The sequence below is a fragment of the Clytia hemisphaerica genome, unplaced genomic scaffold (assembly GCF_902728285.1).
Source record: "Clytia hemisphaerica strain Z4C2 unplaced genomic scaffold, Clytia hemisphaerica genome assembly, whole genome shotgun sequence".
Lineage (NCBI taxonomy): Eukaryota > Metazoa > Cnidaria > Hydrozoa > Leptothecata > Clytiidae > Clytia > Clytia hemisphaerica.
This window is the reverse complement of record NW_027103417.1, coordinates 1,131,133-1,156,931: the sequence shown is the minus strand read 5'-3', so window position 1 is coordinate 1,156,931 and position 25,799 is coordinate 1,131,133. Positions and strand designations below refer to the sequence as shown.

The 25,799-nt window shown below is 35.0% G+C and overlaps 1 protein-coding gene across 1 annotated transcript; it reads left to right on the top strand.

The window, feature by feature from the left end:
- Positions 1-6,957: 6,957 nt before the first annotated feature.
- On the top strand, positions 6,958-11,639 carry LOC136797627 (fibropellin-1-like). Its single transcript, XM_067054213.1, has 8 exons — positions 6,958-7,079; positions 7,532-7,633; positions 8,353-8,500; positions 8,884-9,080; positions 9,518-9,628; positions 10,010-10,123; positions 10,456-10,575; positions 10,947-11,639. Exons 1-8 carry the CDS (start codon positions 7,007-7,009, stop codon positions 11,099-11,101), a joined length of 1,020 nt encoding a protein of 339 aa, XP_066910314.1. The 5' UTR covers positions 6,958-7,006; the 3' UTR covers positions 11,102-11,639.
- Positions 11,640-25,799: the final 14,160 nt, after the last annotated feature.

Sequence of the window (25,799 nt, the reverse complement as noted above, 5' to 3'; positions counted from 1 at the left end):
GGGGCAGTTGCAGTGTGGTTGGATCTCGTTATCGATAGCGTCGCGTTTAAAGATTCTTTTGTTGTGGTCCCGGATTATGCTTTTGATGTTTTTGGTGCAGCTATAGTTTACTTTAACGGTATTGCGATTGAAGATTTTGTTGAATTTATGGTGTTTCGGGAAATGCTTGTCAATAAGCTGCAAAAATCTTCTGGTGATTTTCGTCTCGACGTTCTTGTTATATGACTGGTTGAACCATGTGATGTGGCGTTTGCGATTTTTGTGATTTTCATACCTATATCATCTAATAAAGTGCTGGTCCAATTACTCTGGTTCAGCCATTTAAAAAAATCAGCATAAAATTCCATTCCATTCCACGATCCAATTTCACTCAAATTTTGCACCCCCTTCTCACAGACCCAGTAGGATTTTTTCAGCCAGTACGGAAAAAAATCACGGACTAAAACTAATGGAGATTGATATTCACAAATCTTTATGGCCGGGGAGTCAGCATAAAACTTTTTAGTGATGATTGGTTTATTTGATTATTTTCAGTTGAACAAAAATTGGAGGATATTTTTCCACGGGAGACGATATTTTGGTCAAATTTTCCAGTGGGAAAGGGTCCCAGTGGGTCTGTGGAAGGGGGTGTGTAACGGGTGCTCCTTCATTTCCAAATAATTTTTTTCAAAATATTGATGACGTCAGAAAATATCAGCTATTTTCGTTTCCCCTCTAAAACTGCTGACGTCATCAAAATATTCGAAGTAGATTTTTTTTAGAAGAAAGATATTCATTAACTCTACTTACATATCAAGTTTGAGCGGGCATTCGATTCTGGACATCGTTTAGGCTAAGTTCGTATCGAAAGCCAGATATTTGAAAATTGAGAATTGTCAATGTAAATATTGTCAAATTTATCTCAAAGACAGGTCCTGTGGCCCAACGGATCAGGCGCTTGACTACGAATCAACTCGAGTGACTTAGGGCAAGTCTCAAAACGTTGCAGTTTACCCTAAGTTTCCGCGACCAATAGCAGCCAGATTCAGAGATCCACTTAGGACTCTAAAGTACCTCTATACCTTAAAGTTTATGAATTAGGTTGTGACCTAATTAAATATCAACCCAACAATCTATAATCAAAGAAATTGTTAAATACGACGTCATAATTTGATCGAATTTGGTGAATAGTATAATCGCTATAATATTAAAAATACATGTCCAATCTTTCCCAAATTTGAACCAAAGATGCATCTAACTAAAATGTAACTTTTTGAAAAAAAAAATTTCGAAACATTTGATGACATCTGACGTCATCAAAATTTTCAAAAAAATTTTCTTTGAGAAGCTCGCCACTATTAAGATGCACTGGTCCAAAATTGACAAAGATTCGACATGTACTTATAGAGTTAGAGCTATTATACGATTTATGACGGCATAATTTAATGACGTCACAATTTACATTCTCTTTAATAATTAATTTTTAGGTTAATATTTAATTACGTCACAATCGGTTCCTGAAACCTTAAGGTATAGGTCATCTAAAAATCCATAAGTGAATCCCTGAGAATGCTATTGGTCGCGGATTCGGGATTTGTTATTTTTAAAAATCTAGACACGCCCTAACTCACCCGAGAAGAGATCCCAGCTTCGCAAGATCATACTTGGAGGCAAAGAATAAAGTAAAAGTTTAGAGAGGGATTTAGTAAATCGAAGCTATCATGTATATATTAATAAAGGAGGCCAAAGCATATGAGGCCGAATAAGAAAAATTTTAAAGTAGATCGCATTAATAGCATAAAACTTAGGAATAGGAATGCGATGAATTTGATACTTTTCTAGATCAAGAAGATTTTCAAAGAAGCTAGTGCGAGCAAAGCGAGCAAAAGATATGAATTTCATTTCACTTCTAATCTGATTAGCTCTAATCACGATATCACGATTTTTTTTTGTCTTTGATCACGATCACGCAAATCAGCAAAAAAATGGACAATAATCACACATCTCTTTGAAAAAGTTCAAATAACGCATCACGGCTCAAATATCTTTTGAATCACGATCACGTTTTGACCTCTCATCACGCAAAAGTCACGTCATCACGAAAACCGCTTGGGGGCCTCATTAATTGATTTCTAGTTCAATTCTTGTCGAAATCTTATTTAAAGTCTATCCATATATAATTGCCAGTAGAAACAAGAATTTGCTTTACACTGTTCAAAAAGGATAACATAGCCCCTTTTTTATTAAAAATTTGGAGATTTGATATTTCACAGAAAAGTGCTAGCAAGGGGTATTTCGGGTTCCATATCTTCCGAAGGACTTTAACGTTTGCCTTGAAATTTGAGAACCTTCTTAACCTAAGGTCGAACTACTACTGGCGTTAAAATACACGTAATACACCATAAGTAGAAAAGAAAGCTCAATTTTTGCAATCGCAAACTTAACCGCTAAAAATCACGAATTTTTCAACCAAAAATACATTCAAATATAGTGCATTTGGTTCTCTAAAACAAGCAAAAGAAATTGTCTAAATCATATTGAACTATCAAAAGTTACAGACATTCTTACAAAATATAAATTAACCAAAAGATGTTGTTGCATTGTAGCGGTAGCAGCAATCTAACGTCACTTCGCTACAAAACTGCCCTGCGCATTTTTTCCAACACAAAAAGTGTATTTTTTGGGTCACCGATAAACCAGTTATCAGACACATGTAAAAATTAGTATAGAATCGAATGAAAAGTGAAGCCAAGCTTGCGCCTTTAGCGACAAAAATTTTACTTTCCTTCTAGATTTTCTTGAATTTTTATCCTTATGGAGGTATGGAGGATACTTGCTTTTGTTTAACACAACAGTCTGTTTGCGTGTACGTCTTGAAAAACACACCCTTCGGGTCTGATCAGAGGTGTGTGTTTTTTAGATGAGATGGAGTTTTTATAAGATACTTTAATAATTGGTCATTTGAAGTAATAAAAAAGACGCATTCTTTAGAGAAAGTTACAAAATTGTTTTATTACCAACCAAATCAAATAAGAGCTTGTATAAACTCCATCTTGTCCCTTTTTTTGAATCGACCTGCAGCTTATTTTTAATCATAATAGACGTATACAATTTTTCATTCACCACCATATAAGTTCATAAAAGGTAACCCCGAAGCTAACAGATTACATAAAGCATAGGCGAAGCGAGATACCCTGCAAAATTTATGAGTGAGTGCAGACGTTTTTGACATATTCATTATATCTTTTGATAAAACAAAGAAATAATTACAGTGTCGTAAAAACCACTCTCATCCATAAATTTTGCAGGTATCTCGCTACGTCTCTGTAAAGAATTATATAACATCCGCTTGCAGCTTGCTAATTGCAATAATCATTTAATAGGAAATAACAAAAAAAAACAAAACTTAATCTCGATTTCGACATTCAAAACACAAAAAAAGAGGGATGGTGAATTTTCTCCTACTGTAGTAAAAAAATGTTCATAAACAGTCAGAGAAAGGTCCCATTCCAAAGAGTTAAAAAATCAGACTTCTGTATTAACACGCATGCGTAATTTGTCGTTCTTTTGGACCGCGTGTAGTTAAGGTGGTCGTTAACACTTCTGAGATAGGATCATCTTTTTCGGGACGATTTTTCAATTTTGGGTTTAAATTAAAGTTTGAACCTTGCTAAACAATATCCCGAAGTTTTATTTCATATAAAGAAGAGGAAAGTAGAAAACTTTAGGTCTTTAGACACGTACCTGAGCAGGTTTTGTGGTCCGCCCCAAACGCCCACACCGCCGCCCGTCACGAAACTCGCAATATTAGCCCTTCTGGTTCTTGGAGCGACTCCAACTTTTTACTGTCGCTACTTAGAGCCGCAAAGAACATTCCCGAAAAATTTTACACCGGTACTGTTGATAGTTCCGGATTCATGACAATCAAAACAAACCCGCCATCTTGAATCTAGTCAAATTTCAAGTGTGAATTTTTGGTAAAGGGAATGGCCGTGAAAATGGCTGTTTCATGGCTTATTTTCTTGTAGTAAGTGATGGTTTGATGCTTCCTTTTTATTTAAAGAGCTTCTCAAAACTCCAAGGAACATTTTTACTTGATAAACTTTCTAATTTCCTTCCCATTGGGATCAAATTTCAGCGCCACATAATGTGTGACAGGGTACGTGTAATGTTTCTTCTGTTTTCTCTCTCTTTTTAGTTATTTAATTGATAATTTATTGTTTAAAACGTCCATAACTTCATCTTGAAGCTATCCATACACATTTAGTTGGATTTTGATAGTGATATAGTTGATTTTGGTGTATTTCGGGGTTTTCGCAAAAGTGAAAGTGAAATTGCTCTTTATTAGACTTGAGTGCAGCTTTTATTTCAAGAAATAGGGATAAAAATTTGCTTTATTACAGTGAAATGTGTTACTTTAACCAATGAAAGGGTTAGGGAATACTTTTCAATCACTTTTCACCAAATTTAAGCTTTTTCGCAAGCAAAAGTAAGGTTTACGCAACTTTTTTGTATGTTTGCGGTAATCTCAGGGTTCTGCGCGACACCATAAATTTGCTGAGATATGCAAAAGAAAATGGCTTTACTTTCTTTCTTAAGGTGAAAATTGGATCAGTGCATCAAGTTCAACTGAAATCTGTCAAAAATCCCATATTGAAAGCTTTTTTTCCTCTTTCTACAGCAAAAAATAGTTTTAAGGCCAGTTTGCGCAAAACAGCAAAACCGGGGGTTTTCAATCTTGTGGCGGAAGAATCTCAGGATTGGCTGGTCCGATTTACTTGGAATTTTGTACACAGCTTTCTCATAGTGCAAGGGGTGTTTTGAGTGAAACAGATTTTTCAAAAAATGTTTTGTTGATTTCAAAATTTAAAAAGACAGTTTTTTGCGTTTTTACCTCCGGTTTTTGATTTTTTTAAAAAAATTTTTCACTCAAAACACAGTAGGTCAATATTGTAACATAACTGCCAAATATCAAAATCTAACTCCATCTGGTTGTTGAGATTCTTCTGCCACAAGATTTTGATATCTATTTTTAGAAATGACGTCATGACCCCCGTCTTTGAAATTTCTAACTTTTTTTTTCTATTTTTAGATCAAGATAATAATGAAGTATCATCATACAAAATTTCAACAATATCATGGCCCCCGGCGTGCGCATCGAATTGAGGGGGCCAAAAAAATATGTCGCCCACCATGGTTGGGCGACGAAGAAAATTTTCGACTTTTTGCCCTTATTTCACCCCTCTAAACGGTATATATAAGATTTTTCAAAGTAAAAAAAAAATACTTGGCAAAATATTGGGGGGGGCCATGGCCCCCCTGGCCCCCCCCGGTGACGGGGGCCATGAATATATCATTTATACATTTTGAGATATTTCAATTTGAATATTTTTTGACATTTTCAAAAAGTTTGTTAACGACCACCAATTCCCGTGATAAACAATTAGAAATGAATCGGTAAGGGTGTTACAGTCACTGTTCAGTCGTGGTTGTGCATGGCCAAAAGTGACTTTTTCGATTGGCTCTAAAAATCGGGACCCTTACAGTAGTTTGTAGACTTATTTTGCTGAGGCCATCTGAAAATAGACATGAAATGTCGACACAATGGATAAAGCAAATTAGAATGGGTGCAAGTCAAAACTATAAAGATAAATCATCTTTTTACTGTCAGACTGCAATTCAGCAAACCCCAAACACACCCTTACAGTGTATCCAAAAGAAAATCGTTGTAGTGCATTCTATCAAAAGTACACCCTTACAGTCAGTCGGAACCACTACATAGAAATGGCAACTATTGCCTTAACAGGAAATAATTCCCGAACGGGAAAATGAAAAACTTCCCGAAATGGATAGAGTTTCCGAATCAGGAAGTTACCCAGTTTCCCGATCGGGAATGTGACCTCTGCGCACTCCGGAAATGGTCGTGGATGGTAAATAACTGAATAAATACCTTTCACTGCGGTAGTTAAGAAATCCACCGGGTATTGGCTTCTTAATTCTACTTCCCCCATTCCCAATTAAAAACTCCCCTATTTGGAAACATTTTCTCGATCGGGAAACAAAAATCTGCTTTGTTTACCAAATTCTATTTCCCGTTCGGGAACGATGAAAATTTCTTGACCAAAACGGGAAACAGAAAAGTGATGAAATTTTCAATCTGGAAAGAGTTTCCTTTTCGGGCTATTTTCACCTTCTCGTTCGGGAAATACTTCCCGTTAAGGCAATAGTTGCCTTTTTCATGTAGTGGTACCGACTGACAGTGCATTGAGGGTCTCGAAAAAACTTAAGCCTTTACCCCTAAGGGCGGCACATGTCATGGTTCGGACCATATGTATGTCCCCCCGGAAGAAAATTTTTTAATATAAATAAAAAGGCTTCTAGAAATTCTAATTGCGTTCATGAAGCGCTATTAATTTCCACAATGCTAAAATTATAAATAACAGCATATTTAACATACTCGAGAAACACATTAAATGCTTTGTGCTTTGTTGGGAGAGAGAAAGATGAAAGAAGAGGGAAATGAAAATGAAAAATTAAAATCGGAACAGTCAATTAAATGTTATTCAAAAGGAAATTGCAAGTAATCCAATAATAGAAAATGAGAGTGCTCAACCACTAACTAGGAGCGGATATTCGATCAAAGAGAAAGGGCAAATCTTCTTATTTTGCAAGTCATTGTTTGAATAATCATTGCAAGTAATTTCAATAATTATTTGTTAGGAAATTGCCAATCAAAGAATTAAATTGGCTACGATTATGTTTAAATATATTTAAATATATGTACCATTTGTGAAGGAGAGCAGACTTTTAGGACATTATAATCAACATATTCACAATGTAAATAGATAATTTAAACTGATATGTTTATTACTACGTCATAAAAACTGCACTCCTACAGAAAATTTGCACTTCTCCTAGCTAAGCTTCTGCAAAAAGGCTGGGACCGAGCTCGAAAATAGTATAAAAAGTTCACCTTGGCTTTAAGTTATATCAACAAATTCAGTTTGCTGAAGACAACGATAACGAAATGATGAAGCTAACACTCACATTTGCCTTGGCTTGCTTAGTTGCAAACGTTCTCTGTGAACACCATACCACAGGTTCGTCATGCACTCTTTTTTATAAACATACGTAAAAATCAGGTCAAGGCTCAATATGCTTAGCAAAAAATCATTTTCAGCCTTAATTTATGCTTATTTATATGCTTCGATTTGTTGATTTTCTTTTACTTCATGAAAATTTCTAGTCGGAACATTGATTCGGATCAAAGATTTCAATTTTTTTCTTTGTAATTTTGGGGTAAATCTTTGGTCCAAGATAGCTCAAAACAGACAGCTTGAATACAGCTTACACGAATTTGAAAAAAGTGTATTATATTTTTCAGCAAAAGTGAAGCTGCCTACTTAAGCTCTTAATAACCCCATTATATCTTTGTCTAGCTTCAGAATTTCTTTTCAAATCCCTGCAACTTTTTTACTTCTCATTATACACCAGAGCGACTATTGTATTTATGTATGACTTGCTCTCTCAAATTCTCTTTTCATCATTTTAGTTTCTACAAATACTTGTGTACCAGAATGTCAGAATGGAGGAACGTGTGTGAATGGAGAGTGCGTTTGTGGACCATGCATGCAAGGTGCTCTATGTGAAATCGGTAAGTGCGCCAGTATTTATGGAGCGAAGGCCAATTGGACAAGGGCGTCAGCGTCTCAAACCAGAGATTCGCGGTTCGAGTCCCCGCTCCTTCCAATGTTCCGATCAGTTCATAGATAGCCGAGCCTGCTAGTCGTGGACCCCGTGAAAACAATCGAAAGACTGTCTACAAGTCCTAGGTTACTTGGCTATCCACGTAAAATGTCGACTCTATGTATCTATTTACTTTACCTTAAGGGAAGAGTTTTCACATAATTTGATTTCACTGTGTTGGGTGTAAATCGCGACTTTAAATTTCATGAAAGGTAAAACTGTAGTAGTGTATTCAGGAAGGAGGGTGAAAAATAAGTGTTCTAGCAGATTTTATTTAATGATGATCATTCATTGGGGGGGGGGGGGGTTTGTAGGGGTTCGAAATACCGTTTTACCGTTAAAATTTTTGCTGAAATCCCGGAATCCCGAAAATTGAAAAAATAATAACACCGTCACACCGGTTTGTACAGGTTCAAATACCGGCAAAATGACAAAAAATAAGGCCAAATACCGTCACCGTCTGATTTTAAAATACCGTTTTCCCGTCTTTTTTTTCCTCAAATCCGTAAAAGTACAAACCCCCCCCTTCATTCATTTTGTAAAAATAAAGTATCTGTGCTCCCTACTAAAGAGTAAGAAGATTCTTGCTAAAATTTTATTAAATATCAAGTATTTTTATGATTGCAGAAACTTGCAAGAAATTCACTTTACGGTACGAGAAAACTGGAGAATGCATTGGCGTCAATGCGCAGAGCAACCTTTTCTTGACCAACAATTGCGATACCCTCTTCACTATCGATGATGATGGCAAAATTAGGGACTTAGAAGGCAAAAGGTTCGTATTTATGAATTGTTTGGTTTTTGTTTATGTTTTGAAAATAATTAATGTTTTGTTTTCAGGATACCCAATTTAGTCTCTTTACTACTTCTCCGGTGTTTCTGCACAAACGTTTGAAGCTTCCGCTGAACCTCACTAAATTTAGCTTTCTCTGATCACCGCTTATGGTAAAAAGCTTAAAAACTTGAATTTCTGGCAGTGGTGCTCAAATAAGGACCCTAATTTGCGGCCCTTAATGATAGTTTTTTTAAAAAAAAGGTCATGAAAATGCTACGTAAAAGTTGCCAAAGCCTAAATCCAAGGTGCACTGTAAGAGGTAAAAAATTCAATAGAGAATGGCTGAAAATACGCTGTAACGGTCCAACTTTCTCTCTTTTTAGATGTTTCAATGGACCAGCATTCAACTTCAGAATGAACTTTTTAGTTGCTGTTGATTGTGGCAATCCTGGTACTGCTTACAGTACCACCAAAAATGGTGCTTTAATTCAAAAAGCTACTCAAACATGCGTCACACCTTTTGTTGGTATTTTGTTGGTCTTAGATAGAGCTTGTCAAGACGTTTTCAAATTCGATCAAGGTAAATATAATAACACGGTAATACCAAAATGGGTTTCTGACGAGATCAAAAATCAATGTTTCAGAATGATTTTTTCAAGTAGTTTTGCCGAATTTTGATTTATAGTCGCTGATAAGCCATTATGTCGTAATCTTTAGCGTACATTGTGCCCGAAAAAAAGCAGAAATTAATTAATATAATGTAAATCTTCATAATTTATGGTAATGTTTATGTCTCAATTACTTGATTTCTTTTCTTAAAGGCCTACTAAATTACCTTGACAATAGTATATCTATTGACTGAACAAAGAATCTCCATCTTATTGCAATTATTCCAAACTGAGTTACAGGAATGATTTTGAGGATTTTCATTTATATGAATTCTATTCTGCTTTTCTCCGGGCACTCTGTATATCTAGTAGATGAGCTGACCGCAGAATTTCATCCTTCTTTTTTTAGCGAGATGTGATAAGCACAACCCCTGTGAGAACGGTGCAGAATGCATGCAAGAAGGTGATAAATACACGTGCAAGTGTAAACCAGGATTTAAAGGATGCAACTGTGAAATTAGTAAGTTCTGAGATTGCAGTCGAATCTCTGTATTTTGATCTTTAAGGGACAAAAAATTTTCTTCTTTATATTAGAGGAGGATTTGAATTACTGAGAGATTCTAAAGATTTTTCAAGCTGAGAGAAATATCGTTTTATATCGAATTTCAGAAAGACTCAAATAAAGGCTTCGAGTAAGAAAAAGTTGGCTGTTTTCCTCCTAGATTATCAATGGGGCGTATTGAAATTGAACCTACAATTACACCCCAATCTCAGCTCCCAAGTGTTTTTCTGCTGTTTTTTTTCACCAGGAAGCCCGAGATTATCCTAGAACATCTGTTTATTAGAGACCTGTTTAAACTTAACGATTAGCACGAGCCTACAATTCATAAATTCTTTATAGACATTGACGAATGTGCATCCAACCCATGCAAGAATGGAGCAACCTGTATTGACGGTATCAACTCCTTCACCTGCAAATGTGTCCCAGGATACACCGGAGATCTTTGTGAAACTGGTATGCCTTTTCTTTAATGACTACATTTATGGAAATTTATGACGTAAATCTTAACTAAAATTAAGATGAAAACATCAAAATTCATTGTCGCAGAGGATCTGTTGTCATTTTTTTTTCTAATTTGAGATTTTTCAAACCGAACGCTACGACGGAGTTCGGTTCAAAGAGGGGAGACGATGAATGAAGTGTTGCCATTTATAAATCATATTTCATCCGTACGGGAATTTTATTATCAAACAGACAATGCGCACATAGTCAATAAAAGGACAAGCATGAGATAGATAGACACACTCTGTTATGAAATTCACTCATCGTCTTCTTTCATTCCTCAGACATCAATGAATGTGCTGGTCATCCTTGTGGTAAGCATGGAACATGCGTGGACTGTCTTAACGAATTCAAATGTGTATGTGACCTTGGCTACAGTGGAGAAACTTGCCAAACCAAAAAGGGTAAGTTACTTTCTCAACCCCGGTGTCAGGAAAGTTTTAAGCCTCTCCGCTTTTGGGCGATTCAAATTTTTCTACCATTTACTAGCGAATTTCAGCTCATGTTAGTCTTCAGCTATTCGATTTTTATGAATGTTCCGTCGTCCCTGTTTCTACTTTTAAGATACATATATTTACGTACAAATAGTTTTTTAAATTTTATTTTTGACGTTTTTGACCCTTATTAACACGACGTTTTGGGCGCAAAAACGACCCCTAGTCTCCACAATTTCTTTTGAAAAATTGCGCCTGGGATTCATTTAAGGTACAGGTTTACAATGAATGCACCACTTTTATGATGGATGCATTTTGAATTTCCTCCCTCCTTTTTATAGAGTGTCACATCAAATGCAGTCGTTATGCTAGAAGAAACTTCAATCCGGTTTGCTCTTCCGATGGCCGAGTATTCCGAAACAAATGCGACTTCCAAGAATACAAATGTTTCAAACATGGAAAAGTGAGCTCCGTTGCATGTCACAAGAAATGGTAAATGACTAAAAAACGTCGTCTAACTAAAAATGAAAACTGATATCATCTATATCACCATCAATATAGGATAATCATCATAATGCACACTTTTTTTAAACAATCCTCTAATTACAGATTCAGGGCTGAGATGAGGTTGCTATGATGGTTTTCGGGACATTAGCTTACAAGTGTTAAAGGAAAAACACCAAGCTCTTGGAATATTTCTTTATGTCATAACTGAAATATTAGAAAATCTTCAAAAAGTTTTTTGATGCCAGAAATCCCCCAAAAGTAAAATCCCCCCCCCTTCTTAAGTATTTTGAGTTACTTTCAAAGCTAAAGTTGTTTAAGGTTTTAGGAAATTTTCAGGGCGTAACCTCTCATTAGCAACTCATTTATTAGCATATATGTATCATTTTTTACCCTTTTTTTTTTAATATTTTAACACTTTTTAATGTTTTTATCTTTTTTAATATTTTTAACCTTTTTAATATTTTTACCCTTTTTAACATTATCATTAAGAATCTTGAACAAAGCATAAAGGCCGAAAATAATAATTACTCATTTTTTCTGTTTGTTACTATTTTGACAAAATTGGTGAGAGTTTCAAGGAATTAAAACCTTTTGAAATTATACCGTTAAAACGTCACGCCACGTCATATCCCTTAGTGTTCCTTCGGACAACTAATTAGCCAATGTAATTATTAGTTTTAGATTCTCTGATTCAAAAGTTTTTATCATTAGTTTAACTTTCTTCATGAATAATTTTTACCCAAATTGTCCAAGCGAATCAGCCAATGCGTCATTTTAGCCAAATTTGCAGTCTGATTTGTAAAATACCATCCAAACAGGTACTTTGTACCAGAGTTTATATCGCTTCGTAGTACATTTTGTGCACATTGTCTGTTTGATCAAAAAAATTCCCGTACGGAGAACTCTGCGATGAAGTGTGATTTATAAATAGCAACACTTCTCTCATCGTCTCCTCTCTCTCACCAACACTCAATCACAGCGGTCGGTTTGAAAAATCTCAAATGAGAAAAGACAATGACAACAGACCCTCTTTTGAAATTAGCCGTAGATATCGGGTTTGTGTACATACGACCAAACATGTGGCCGAACTGAAATTTTATAAATTATCTCCGTTTATTGATATCTACAAAATTTCAAGATTATAGCACTCCTCAATCTTGAGATTTATTATTTCACTTAACTTTGCATCGGAGGGTATAAAGACTATTTAGATTTCTTTCAAGGATTGTTCTTTTCAATGAAGCTTCAATGATGAAATAGCGAAAAGTTGTCTTTGACGACATCCTGGGACCGCAGATTAAATTACAATAGTTTTAGAAATAATTGATTGAGATACACGAACATAATCCAACCATTTCATCGTTTCAAAAGGATTCTTTATAGCCATGCAAAAATAACAACAAAAAAATGAGAAGAGGATTTTCTTCAGTGTGTTCTGCAAAAAAGTTTATTAAAAAAACTCTAAGATAAGTCAATTGCATGATCATAAGTAGGCAATGTTATCGTCCGTTACAGTGATAGTAAAGGCGAGAAAAATATGGTGGTATGGCGTTATGGCGGTATACGAAATAAAATCGGTTTGGAGAGTTTCGAAGACACTGGCAAACTCTACCGGCTCTAAGCTCTTTTCGGCGAAAAAGCCCGTTTGCGAATTTCCTTCGGCTTCAGCCTTGTTTCTTAAATAGTGATTTGTCTTAGACTATAGCATAGTCTAAAGTCTATTCACAATAAGTGTGCACTCTTTTTTCATTTACCTAAACTTTTGAAGGAATTCTTCAATCTTTATAAATTTGGCATCATTGGAAAGATATTAGTGAGTGGAACAATTTAAAATTAAAAAAACTTTAAAAAGATTATAAAAATGCAGATGAAAATGAAGAAGAAAAAAATGAAGATCTTGTAGAAAGGTGCTATAACTATCATTTTCACTGAAGTGAATCTTTAATCATCGAACGTCATCACTGTGAAAAAAATTCTCAAAAATAATCATTCAGTCAAAAGATATCAAACAAAGTTATAAGCTGATTGAAGTCTAAAAACGCTGTTTTCTGCAGTTTTTTGCTGTTTTTTGGGGTCAATCACTTACACGCTTTTTTTTTTATAAGAATGGTGTTTTTTCATTTCATCATGGATATTCTTAACTTTTTGGCGAAAATCATCCAAAAATATTCTTATGGTATTCTTAAGTTAAGATCGAAATTGGCAATCTACAGGTTAAAATGCATTAAAAATGGCATTCTTAGGTTCAGTTGCTAAATTCTATGATGGTGATATTCTTACCATATTCTTAATTTTTTGGCCATTTTCATCATGGACATTCTTATAAAGTGTATTCTTATAAAAAAAAAAGCGTGTATTAACTTTGTATCATAACTTTATATTGAATAGAATAAATATTTTAATAAAATTTCTTCACAGTAATAATCTCCTAAGATCAAAAAATCTCTCCAGTGAAAATTAAAGTTATAGCACTTTTCTACAAGATCTTAATTTTTTTCTTCTTCATTTTCATCTTCATTTTTAGAATTTTTTTGAAGATTTTTTTATTTCAAATTGTTCCACTTACTAATATCTTTCCAATGATACCAAATTTTTAAAGATTGAAGAATTCCTTCAAAAGTTATTGGTAAAAGAAAAAAGAGTGCACACTTATCGTGAATAGACTTTAGGTCTTAAGATGTGTTTAAAAACTTATGTTCTACATACAAATAACAATTTCATAAACAATGATAGTGCAAACTTGGTTGTTAGTTTGATTCTTATAAAGAAGATGCTTACAAGAAAAATAAATTTGCTCATATTGTGCACCATCCCTTGTTTACTTTTTTAGAACTAAAAACCGAAAGGTATTTCCCCTTCCATATAGCTAGGGGACCACTTATAGATTTTTGATAGGCTGGATGGCGCTGATATGTGACCCAGTGTAAGTTGGCAGACTACATCTTTTGGCTATGGTTGAGGTGGAAAGGTGAAATGATATGACCAAAGGGTTGATCGTTTCGAAAGTTAAGAGTTATTTTCTTAGTTTTTATTACTAAGGTTAAGCATATCAGAATCACGACGAGAGACGAAAAATGTAATATGCTAGTGAAAATACGAAATTTGATTGGTTGAAACTCACTAGCCTGTTAAATTTTCGTTCGTCGTCGTGATTTTACCGGTTTACTTAATTTCACTATTATCGTCTCGTAAACTTTGATTGGATTTTAAAATATATTTCATTGCTTTGTTGTTTGCATATAATTTTCAAAAACGAAAGTGAAAAAATTCACGATGGCGATATCTCGGGTAAGTTATGGCATGTCTCAAATTTACCATAGTATTTATATCGCATTAGCTGACAAAAAAACAACCAAATAAATGACTGAACATGAAGGGTACTATGATGTAGTTTCTAACCTGATGTGTAATCTAATTTTTTTTTTCGCTGAGTTTCGCGAAAAACCGCAAAGACTGATAATTACGTCATAATCGATGACGTAATCAAAACTAAAAATTGAATTTCTCAAAAATGCTTTATCCAATTGTCTTCAAACTTTCACCAAAGATGTATCTCACTAATCATTTGAAAAAAATAATTTTTCGAAATTTTGATTACGTCAGCAAAAAATATGATTTTTTGTTTTTTTTGCTAATTTCTGCTGACGTTATCAAAATTTCGAAATGGTCGACTTTAGTGAGATACATCTTTGGTGAAAGTTTAAAGACAATTGGATAAAGCTTTTTTGAGAAATTCAATTCTTAGTTTTGATGACGTCATCGATTATGACGTCATAATCAGTTTTTGCGGTTTTTCGCGAAATCAGCGAAAAAAAATTAGGTTACACATCAGGTTAGAAACTTCATTATAGTACCCTTCATGTTCAGTCATTTGTTTGGTCATTTTCTGTCGACTAATGCGATCTAATAATTATGGTAATTTTCAGTTTTTGAGACACGCCATAACTTACCCGAGATCTTTTAGTCTACTACTTGAGGTCATTCTAGTAAGAAAAAAATTATCCAGTAATTCTTATACAAGCGACGCGTTTCCATAGAAATTGAAAGGACAATAATTTTTCCCTTATAAGATACTATGCAACAAAAACACCTGTCGCTTGTATAATCATACCAGTCTTATTAATATGTGAGAGGTGAAAAAAAAAGACAAAAAATAGAAAAAATGAAATTTTGCGATTTTATTGTCAGAAGTTTGCAAGGGAGGACAATAGAAAAGAAAAGCCTTTTTTTTTGTGAATCAAAAAATGTTGTTACATCACATTTGGATTATGAAATGTGAAAAATTATTCTAACTCGAATACAATGTCATATCAATGGAGGTAATTTTTCTTACAGTCTAAAATCTTGAAAAAATTCAAACTTATGAATCAGGTAAGTTTTGAATTAGAAAGTTTTTGCATCTACAATCAGTTCCAAAATACTTGGCACAAAAGGGAAATTTCGCACAAAATTTTATAACCACAAACAATTTGGAAGCGCTCTAAATTAGGTTGAAAAGGTAGAGTTTTAACTCTAGACTTAAGACTTTATCTGATCGGAGGTTCCAAAAGTTAAAAAATGGTCCGGTAGGGCTTGAAGATCGAAATATTCGATGAAAATTGAAGGCGCAAAATTGAAATTCTTGCTCGAACTTCAATTTTCGAGAAATGGTAAAATTACCAAAATTGCCAATATGCTATGGCACTTTTATCTTTAATTGCCAATGCCTTTTTAAACAAAAGAAATTCTGCTATGGCACTGATTGTAGACAACTATGTTTCACAGACCAGGTGGATTCATTAGGCCAAATTTCCATTACTCTTAGGTTCCAAATAAACGGGGGGGTTCGAATAAACGGGGGGGTTGGAAAATTTTCAAAATTTTAATAAACGGGGGGGTTAATAAACGGGGGGGTTGGAAAATTTTCAAAATTTTAATAAACGGGGGGGGGGGGGGGGGAAACGGGGGGGTCTTAATAAAACGGGGGGGGGCTGGAAATCTAATAACTTTTCAAAAATACCCGTAATTGTATATACTTATACATTTTTGAGCGTAACACAACAATACGACTAGTATTTGGATACAAGTAACGTAGATGAAAACAAAAGTAACAAAAGATGAACTAATAGATATCAGTTGACAAATCCCTAGTTAAATAAATACCTCACCAAGAAAAGGAGATCGAGGAAAACTGAAGAATTGGTCTAGTATAGTAAATCTATGTAGCAGTCTATTTAAAAAACGTTATCAAAAATGTTTCCTTCGTTGTCTTCAGCTGATGCTTTTTCAGTTTTTATTCTGTCTTTGACGTTTCTTCTAGCGTTGCTATATTGTTTCTTTATATTAACAACTTGTGCATTTATTCTGACAGAGGTACTGTTATGTTTAAGTAACAAAACAGCAAGTTCATCAACAAACTCTGCGTCTTTCTTAAGTTCAGCACTTTTACAGAGAGGAGTTAGTTTGATTATCGATGGCGATGCTTCTGTGTTAATGGTTTCAAACTCGTTGTACTTCTTCCCGAATGGTTGCGTCGTTTATTGGTTCATCTTCACTTTCTGGTTCCTCGTTATCTGATTCAACATCACCTTCAAGAATTTCATCGCCTTCACAATCAAACAATTCTTCCCCTTCATCTGCAGGAGCGGTATCTTCGACGACAGTCTTCCTCTTCACTCCTTTAGGCGGTGTTATCGATTTGATAAGATCTTTGATTTTAGTTGGACTTATTTTTGCCATCAACTCAGAACGAAACTTTTTCAAATCATCTCCAACAAGTGACATTATACTTTCTCTGACGAGATAGTCTTCGCTGCCATCAAGAGCGGAAGTAAGCCAAAGGGCCTTGTAACTGGATTGAAAATCGACGTCAAGACTTTCTACACTTTCTACCAACAACTTCATCTTATCATCTCTGGATGGTTGTGGTATTTTCTTTGGATCTCGCTCTAACTGTTTCATCATCAACTCTTGCTCCAATTGTCGGTACTTTCTCTTCAACGGAGCATGCATATCAGTGTCATTGATTTGGATATCCCCTGTCACTCCACCGCCAATTCCTACATATACGTATCCTCTCTTGAGCAAAGCTGACTTAACCTCAGGCATCAAATGAACACTGTAGTCATCTAGAACGTAGATACAAAAGTCCTTTTGCGTAAAGAGGTTAGAGCGATTCGGTAGATTTAAAATGGTCGCCAACATTTGCTCCAGGCGGTAGGATCCTTTTGGTGCCCAGTGATATTTTATTCCATTAGGGGGGTTCACTTTTGTGCGAGTGCCCTTTCCTTTGAAAACGAACTCAGGCTTCACCTTGATGTTTGGATCACTCGATACTTGAGTAAAAGCGGTAATTCGTTCACGTGAAAGTGAGTAGTTCTCCTTGACGTATGTTTCCATTCCAGAAACGTTCAGAGTTTTCTGTGCACTGCTCTCGTTTCTATGTAGAGGCATCTGATCTCCGTTTATGATTGGTGGATCGACTCCATAATTGTCAATAAAAAACTTACGCACTCTCCAAACATTCTTAATGTATTCTGCGATTCGCTCTTTTCGATCTTCTTGTTTTATTTGGTAGCGTTTGTTTGGCTTTCTGAGGCTTACGTTATATTCTCTCATCCATCCTTTGATCCATCTACTTGAGAAACGTAGCTCAGTTTGTTGACTTTTGATTTCATCTGGTTGTTGTTCAAGCCAATTGTCATAGAAGAATTTTGCTTGTGCTTTAAACAAAGAACGAGGTAAACGTGCCTTCAAAGATCCACGGATATCAATGAACCATTCATATAAGGCTTCTCTCACTGGTGGAGCTGTCACTTTCCTTCCCCCACCCCGACCCGTTGACGATATTTCTTTTTGCTTGTAGGTTCAGGTATATCATCTTCGGTTTTTAAAGAGTGTTCAAGACAACGTTTACCAAGTTTTAATGCTTTTGTAAGCTGTGGGTCGTTATGTTTTAAATCTTTCAAATCTGGGTAAAATTTTCGGACTGCACGTGCCACATACCCTTCTCTTGGTTGACGGTCCGCGTGTTTCTTCGTTTTATCATTCCAATTAACCATTTTACTCAACTCCGCACTTTTTGTGTCATACTCTGCTTTGTATTTCTTACAAAGTTCTCCAAGTGCAGTTTTCTCTTCTAATGAATACTTTTCTTTTTCTCCTCTTTTAAATTGTCTTGTTGTCATGTTGCTCTAAGTTTTGCTTCTGTAAAAATAAAGTTTTGATAATTCTATTCGAACTGACTGATAAATAAGACAGAAAACTTGTAATAAACTGATAATATTCATACTTTAGTAGTAACCTGAATTAATATGGGAAATATATAAACTATCAAACATTCACCAACCTAACAAAAATTGAAATGCCCTGGAGTAGATCTCACTTTCTAGAAAGCGAAAAAAAGAGAAACTAATTCTCAATCCTCAAGTTATGTATACTTATGTTTATTATGCCGCAAGTTATCCCTTCACACATTGCATCAGTCACTTTTCGTTAAAAATCTATATAATTATAAAAAGTAAAGTAAAGATATTTATATTATTTCTTCTGTCTAGTCAATTGTGTCTCGTCTGAAGAAAAAAATGTCTTTGAGAGGAGAGAATATTTGATAATAAATTTCTGAATTCTAATAAACGGGGGGGTCCTAATAAGGTCCGGGGGGGTTGGAAATTTTTCGAAAAATTAACAAGCGGGGGGGCCCGTTTATTTGGAACCTAAGAGTAAAATCTAAAAAAGGCAAAGAAATTCTATATTTTCAAGCTGAAACATCCAGTTGAGAAGGTTTTGGAGTGCAATCTTTTAGATTGAATTTCATTATGGGAATGAAATGGGGAAAGCAGAGTCAATCAATCCTCCAGCTGGGAGGAAATTGTAGGTTAGTTTTTCGTGGCTGCGAGGCATGGTCTATAAGTGGACAAAAAATTGAACTAGTTTGTCTCTTGACTTTGTCAATTCCTAAGACGAAGGGTACCTGGAAGGTTGCTTCCCTTCAAAAATTTCTGATCTGTAAAATCTGGGCAGCACCAATCCGTCATCTCTGGCATACCTTATCCCCCGGTTCATTTTTTTTTGATTTCAAAAATACTTTCTAACAATTCACTTCCTTAGAAAAGAATTTTGAGAACTTCAAAAAGCAACTTCAAGGACGACATATACCGTGCTTCGAATCGTATGATCGAATAGACGATTTCATTGTTTTCATTGCATTTTCAAACAAAGAAAAGAATGATTTCACTCCTTTCCGTCCCGCACAGATTTCAAGAAAGTATTCTGTTGATTAGTAAGTAATAATTAATCTGGTGGCTGTCGGCGGAGTCGGGAGTGAGGGAGTCCATCCCTTTGTCTTTTTGCACTACACCTGGAAGATCGAATGCTGAGGTTGAACTCCACACCTACTCTCAGCTCCTACTAGCTTCCCGCCTAGATCAGATAACCCAATCAAGCTACTCATTCATTCACTGGGGGTCGAATGTTGAAAGATTTACGATAAAAAATTTAAATTTTATGTTTTAAAGGAAAAAAATTAAAAACAAGTTTTAGTAAGAATTGCTGTAATGGTTGGATGGAGACGTATTTGTTATATGTTTTGCTGTATTCTAGCTGTCGGCTTACAATTCACCGCAATCAGTACAAACTTTTGGAATAGATGTGAGTTAGTAATAAACAATGGAACATTAATTCGATATACTCATGGATTATGGCGTGAATGTGCTGAATATGAGAATAAAACAGATGTCGAATGTTATGATAACCCTTGGATTATAAACAACGAGCCTGGATGGTCTAAAGTCGTTAAAGGGCTTTCAGTTATCTCATGCATGACTATATTCTTTGCAGGAATTTTATCATTCCTTCAATTATTCACAAAAACCATTTTAATACCTTCGCCATTCTTTTGTTTCATGTCCGGGATTCTTATGTTATGTGCCGTTGCTGTATACGCGAAAGAAGGCTTTTTCGGACATCATTGTTATAATTTCACGTTTGGATGGTCATTTATTACTAGCTGTGTTGGAGCTTTGACAGCTTGTCTAACTTGTGCTTTCGGTGTCAGGTCATATTACAAAGAAATCAATATGATAAATGCAGCAAGACAAAACATGACATGATATAGAATGATTATAGTCCAATCTGGCACTCACCAAGCAACGTTGTTTCAACATTTTTCTAATGTTCACAATTTCAGTATAACGTTAGGTGAACGTTGACGTTGAAACAAATGTGTGCCAACTGAGCAACGTCTAACGTTCATAACGTCAAACGTTACGTTGAAGTAACGTCATTTGTCGGCAAAGTAACCTTCGGCTCGAGATGAATCATCGCATTAAATTTCTTTGACTATGTAAAGATATTTAAAAAGGTTGGAAAAAAATATCACCAATATCTTTACAAACACACAGAAAAACAACAAAGCCATTCATATTTAACAACACTTCCACAGAAATTTCGGAACTGGAACCTCAATTTGTCGTTTAAAAGAAACAGTGATGAGTTTTATGGTTTTGACGTTTAAAGCAAATGACTTCTTTAAAAATAAAAGTTTTGACATGAATTTTCAAAAGTTTTAAGGTGGAATCTGACGTAAAAACGGGACCGCTGATCCGAAAGTTAAATCGAGAACTTTCCCTAATCCTTCAAACAGGTGCTTTTCGGATGAATGGAAACATAAAGACTAATAATTGATTCAATGTTTTTGGAAATTTCCGAGAGTATAAAGTGAATTTAGAAATATAATTTAAGTTCCGATTATTATAATTCCTAGCAATTCTGATGAATTTTGAAATTTCGACAGAAAATAGAAATACCTTTTCTCAGTGATTTCATACGAACTGTAGTTATAGTCGAAGGGGGGTAAAAACGAAGCAACCAAAGTTTCACCGGGGCTGTGAGACAGGGGTGTTCTATAATAAGTCCTCCCTGTTTCTCACCCAAAATGCAAATCTTTAGTTTCTTCTGTAGATCTTAGAAGAACCGTTTGAAAGGAGTTTGTAGAACAAAAATTTAGGATATAAAGAAACTTTAATTTACTACTGACACACAAAAATAATGATATATCATTTCTCAACTTATAAAATCAAAATGTCAATCAGAAAAAAATAACTTTTTAAAATTGTCTTTTACTTTACTCATCCAATCAGAGTTTTTTCGAATCTCCTTTCTCTTATCCCAATAATAGTATGTATTATATGGACATTGTGTATGATAGCAAACAGGTAGGTTACAGGGTGGGCAATATGACGGGTAGGGTGTGCAAGATGGCAAGCAGGGTGGAGCACAAGGAGGACAAGAAGGGTAAGGCGTCGTTTGTGCATTCGTTGTTTTCTCAGTACTAGTTACCGTTGTAAAAACTTCTGTTGTTTGGGTGGTTGTGACCTCAAAAGGGGTTGTAGTCTTTCCTCCTGAAGGGGGATGGGTAGGGCAGGGACACGTACAATTAGGGCATACTACCTGAATAATGGTAGTCGAATTCGTGCAGGGGCATGTCCCATTCCCTGGGTATTTTTTATAATCCATAGGTGCCATGTTAGTGCGCTTTGGTGGTCTTGTTGTTGGAAATATCCTAGGTCTTTGCATCTTAGTATCAACCTTTGTATTAGTGTTAGCCCTCGCATATGTTTTGACTTTAGAAGCAACATTGGCCCCACTGCGTGCATTGGAAGAAGTTGCTATCTTGGTGTAGACTTTGGTATCTGTAAAAGATTGTTGTTGAGTGTGCTCGTCTAATGCATGTCCAGCAGCAGCTCTGAACGAAACTTTCCCGTTTGATCCACTCGATGCTCCACTATTTGTTCCAGTTGTGTTTCCATCAGTCTCATTGTACCCATAATCCACTGTGTTTCTTCTCTGAAGTAGTTTTACATCATTATGGTGATAGAAATCCTCCATTGCTGTTTCTCTGTAACTGAGCAATTAGTAGACAAAAAATGAAGATTTTACTAACATACCTTTCTGCTTAATGACCTTAACCCTATTAGCCCCATGGGGGGTAGAATCTACCACGCTGGAGTTCTTTTGCGTATATCTCAGAGAAAAAATATTTCAAACAATTTGAAACTTTGTGACTTTTTGAGTATTTGTCCAAAATATTAGGGTCATAGCTTGTCCAGATCAGGTTTTATGACTTTATTGTGAAACATGACATAAAACCCAGCTAATCGCTTAAAACTCAAAATTTTAAAGTGCTTATAACTTCTGAACTGACGTCATCAAATTTTGAAAATTTTACTCATCTTCAAATTTTAAGATAACATCTTCCTTGAAACTGCAAAACCGGCAACTATGTTAAAGGGCAGCCTTTTATCTTTTAGAATCTTCAAACAGAATCTAAATATCTTTATTGGTTCGATTGTAATAGACATTTTTGTAAACCATATGTTTTGGCTTTTTGCCGACAGGTGGAAATTTCGGTTTTTGAATGACGTCATCAAATCTTTTTTTGCTCCAAGAAATTTGTGTCATGATGGAGAACATCTCTACCAAATTTTGTGACCGTAGCTCTCCTAGATAAAAAATTATCGAGGGTGGTAGATTCTACCCCCCCCCCTGGGGATACAAAAATCAAAAAAGCTTGGGGCTAATAGGGTTAATGCAAGTAAAAAGAGAAGGATCAAAGGAAAATGCAGTTAACCTTCACGTAGAGAGCTATCGAAAGAAGACCTTGGTCAAGTCCCGGTGAAAAGAGGGGTAAGATAAAGGGGATATGGTAATTCAAATTTTTTGATGGTAAGGAATTTCGAATTCCTAGAGAACAAGAAGAAATCTCAAAACGAAAGAGTTTTTCCCAATCGGTAAAGAGTTTTACTAGTTTTGTTATAGCCATCAACCCTATTTTTATCAGAGGGTGGGTGTTTCCACCACACTGGCGCTTTTTTTGCCAATAGCTCACTTTGAAACTTTTTAAATTTTAATATAATTTCATTAGCCACATGTAGACCAAATTTTATAATTATTCACCCCTAGTGGGTGAGTAATTTTAAGACTTTTTTGTGCAGGCGCATGTCATAAAATCAAGCTAAAATCATGTAAAATCTAAAATCTTAATATAATAACTTTTGATACAGTCATCCAATCAACTTAAAATTTGGATAGGTTTTAGGTATCAATAAGATGGTTCAGAAAATATTAAATTTTAAGTTTTTCAATAACAACGTCATTATTTTTTGAAAAATTTTACTCATCTTTTGTATAAATCTTTTAAACCCCAACTTCATTGGTATGTTAAAAAACGGCAAAAATGTTAAAACAGAATTGAAAAATCTTTATTTGTTCAATTCAACTTCAATTGCAATCTTAATAGCGGGTACTTTTTCGCTGGCCAGTGGTAATCAGCCCAATTTTTTTCTACAAGTTTCTTTTATGGCAGTGAACATATCAAATTCTTTCAAAGAGAAAGAATTTCTAGATCAAAAGTTATGCAATTGGAACCCCCAAGAAGGTCGATCATAGTAGTGTTAAAATTTCAATTTCATATTCTTTCCTTTTTTATATTGAAGACGGTATTTTACCTGGTCTGGGCTAAAAACCTATCCAACTTGGTACTACAGTGCTACAGTATTACATAAATTACTTACTATACGGAGGTATCAGGAAAAATGAGCACACAAAAGTTAAGATATATCCCATAATATAAAAATTTATTCTTCATGGTAGCACTCATCCAAAATATTCTCCTGGCAAAATATAAAAGTTTTAAACTAAAAAAATAGGGAAGTTTAAGAAATTGTAGTGATTTATAGTTTCCTTGTCTTTTTTTTCTCGCAGGCTCATTTACTGAATAATTTCTACCGTAAAAATTACATGCCGAAATCATATATCGACCTGTGCCGACCAATTGAGATTCTATTCAGCGCACAATCAACGCAGAAGAAAGTAATCTTGACCGAAGATCTTGGATTAAATTTATTTGTATTCCCGCTGGGACAGAAAAGTAGTAAAATGTAAACATTGCGCGAACCACGTGTCATTAAAGAGAACAATTAAAGCCACGTGTCCAAGACAAACTTGTAAAACAATTGAAACAATCAAAATTTTATTTTGACATGTGACATTTGTTTAGATTTTGTATCCCGCTGCATACGGTTTGTTTACAAATTTCGTCAGCACTTTTATGTCCCTTTAACAACACAACTAAAAAATGTCATCACCGCGTTAAAAAAAAAGAGCCAGCTTCAGAGAATCATAACTTAAAGATCTCTCTATTATTTCGATTCCATTGAAGTAATATTACCATAATTAATTGTTTAGTAATTACTGTTATACATTTGGGGATCATGTAGAAGATTTCTTTTGAACGAAAAATAAACTTATTTCAATCACATTTGTAGGTTTCTGTGGAATACGCCAATAGTAAACATGCATACTGATATAGTCTGCTAGAAATCAATACAGTAATATTTGCTCTTCATCTTTGATTTTTTCTACAGTGGATTAGATTGACACATGCACGATAAAATTTATAATATTGGTCGTCAGAGGTTGACACTTTTCTGAAAACTTGGCTTCTGATACTCAGGGTAGATAATTCTGCCAATGGGACTTTCCAGGAGAAAACAAGTGTCGAGGAGGTCCAATCGCCTTGAAACAATACTTTTCACAAGATTTTTTCTCAATCTTTTTGAGATACGAAAGCAGCGCTAAAACTCATCAAATAACATCCAAATAACAGCGTCCGCAAGAACTGGGATCGATGGTTAAAGAATCATATCACTCATTCGAACTTGTTCGAAGTGGTTATAAAAAGAAATCAGACGCTCTACTCTTTAGTACATACATTATCAGGGAAAAAAATGTCGGGGGAAAGTGACGAAAATTTTGAGGGGGTGACGAAATTTTCCCCCGACGAATTTTTTCCCCGATATTTTATCACCCGACCAAAACTTTTTCCCAATTTTTTATCCCCGACTCAAACTTTTACCTAGCTTTTTAAACCCCAACCAAAATTAAAATCTAAATTTTTTACACCTCTATTAACCGAAATTAGTGCTTTAAACGTCGAATTACGAGATCGAGCTAGTGAAGGAAACCATTTTATTTGGACACTTTAGTTGGGTAAAAGTGACTAAAACATCCCTGTCTCAGTGCCCCGGTGGCATGATTTCAGTACATGATTTTTTTCAGTACATGGTTTCAGTACATGATTTTTTCCTACGTCACTGCAGTAATCAAATTTTTATTGCACTCATTTGTGAATTGAGATATAAATTGAATAAAGACAGCGACAATAAAAAACAGTTCTTGAATTCCCAAGCCATTTAGGATGATTACAAATGAGTGCAATAAAAATTTGATTACTGCAGTGACGTAGGAAAAAATCATGTACTGAAACCATGTACTGAAAAAAATCATGTACTGAAATCATGCCACCGGGGCACTGAGACAGGGGTGTACTAAATTGTAAATTTTGTCGGAGAAAAGTGACGAATTTGAAATTTTGGTCGGGGGAAAGTGACGAAAATGCCTCAAGGTGACGAAATCTTTCCCCGACAAAAAAAACCCCGACCAAATAAAACTCCGACATTTTTTCCCCCGATAAGGTAGACTTTTGATGATAACTAACTTAACATATGAAGAGCAGTTGTGCAGATCTAACGTTGTGTCACAGTTGCAACAGCGGAATAAAAGTCTATATTAGTTTCCACGGTAACAATTAATATGTTTGATTAATTGATTTTGATAGCACGCTGTTGTCAGTTTCTAATTGCTAAACC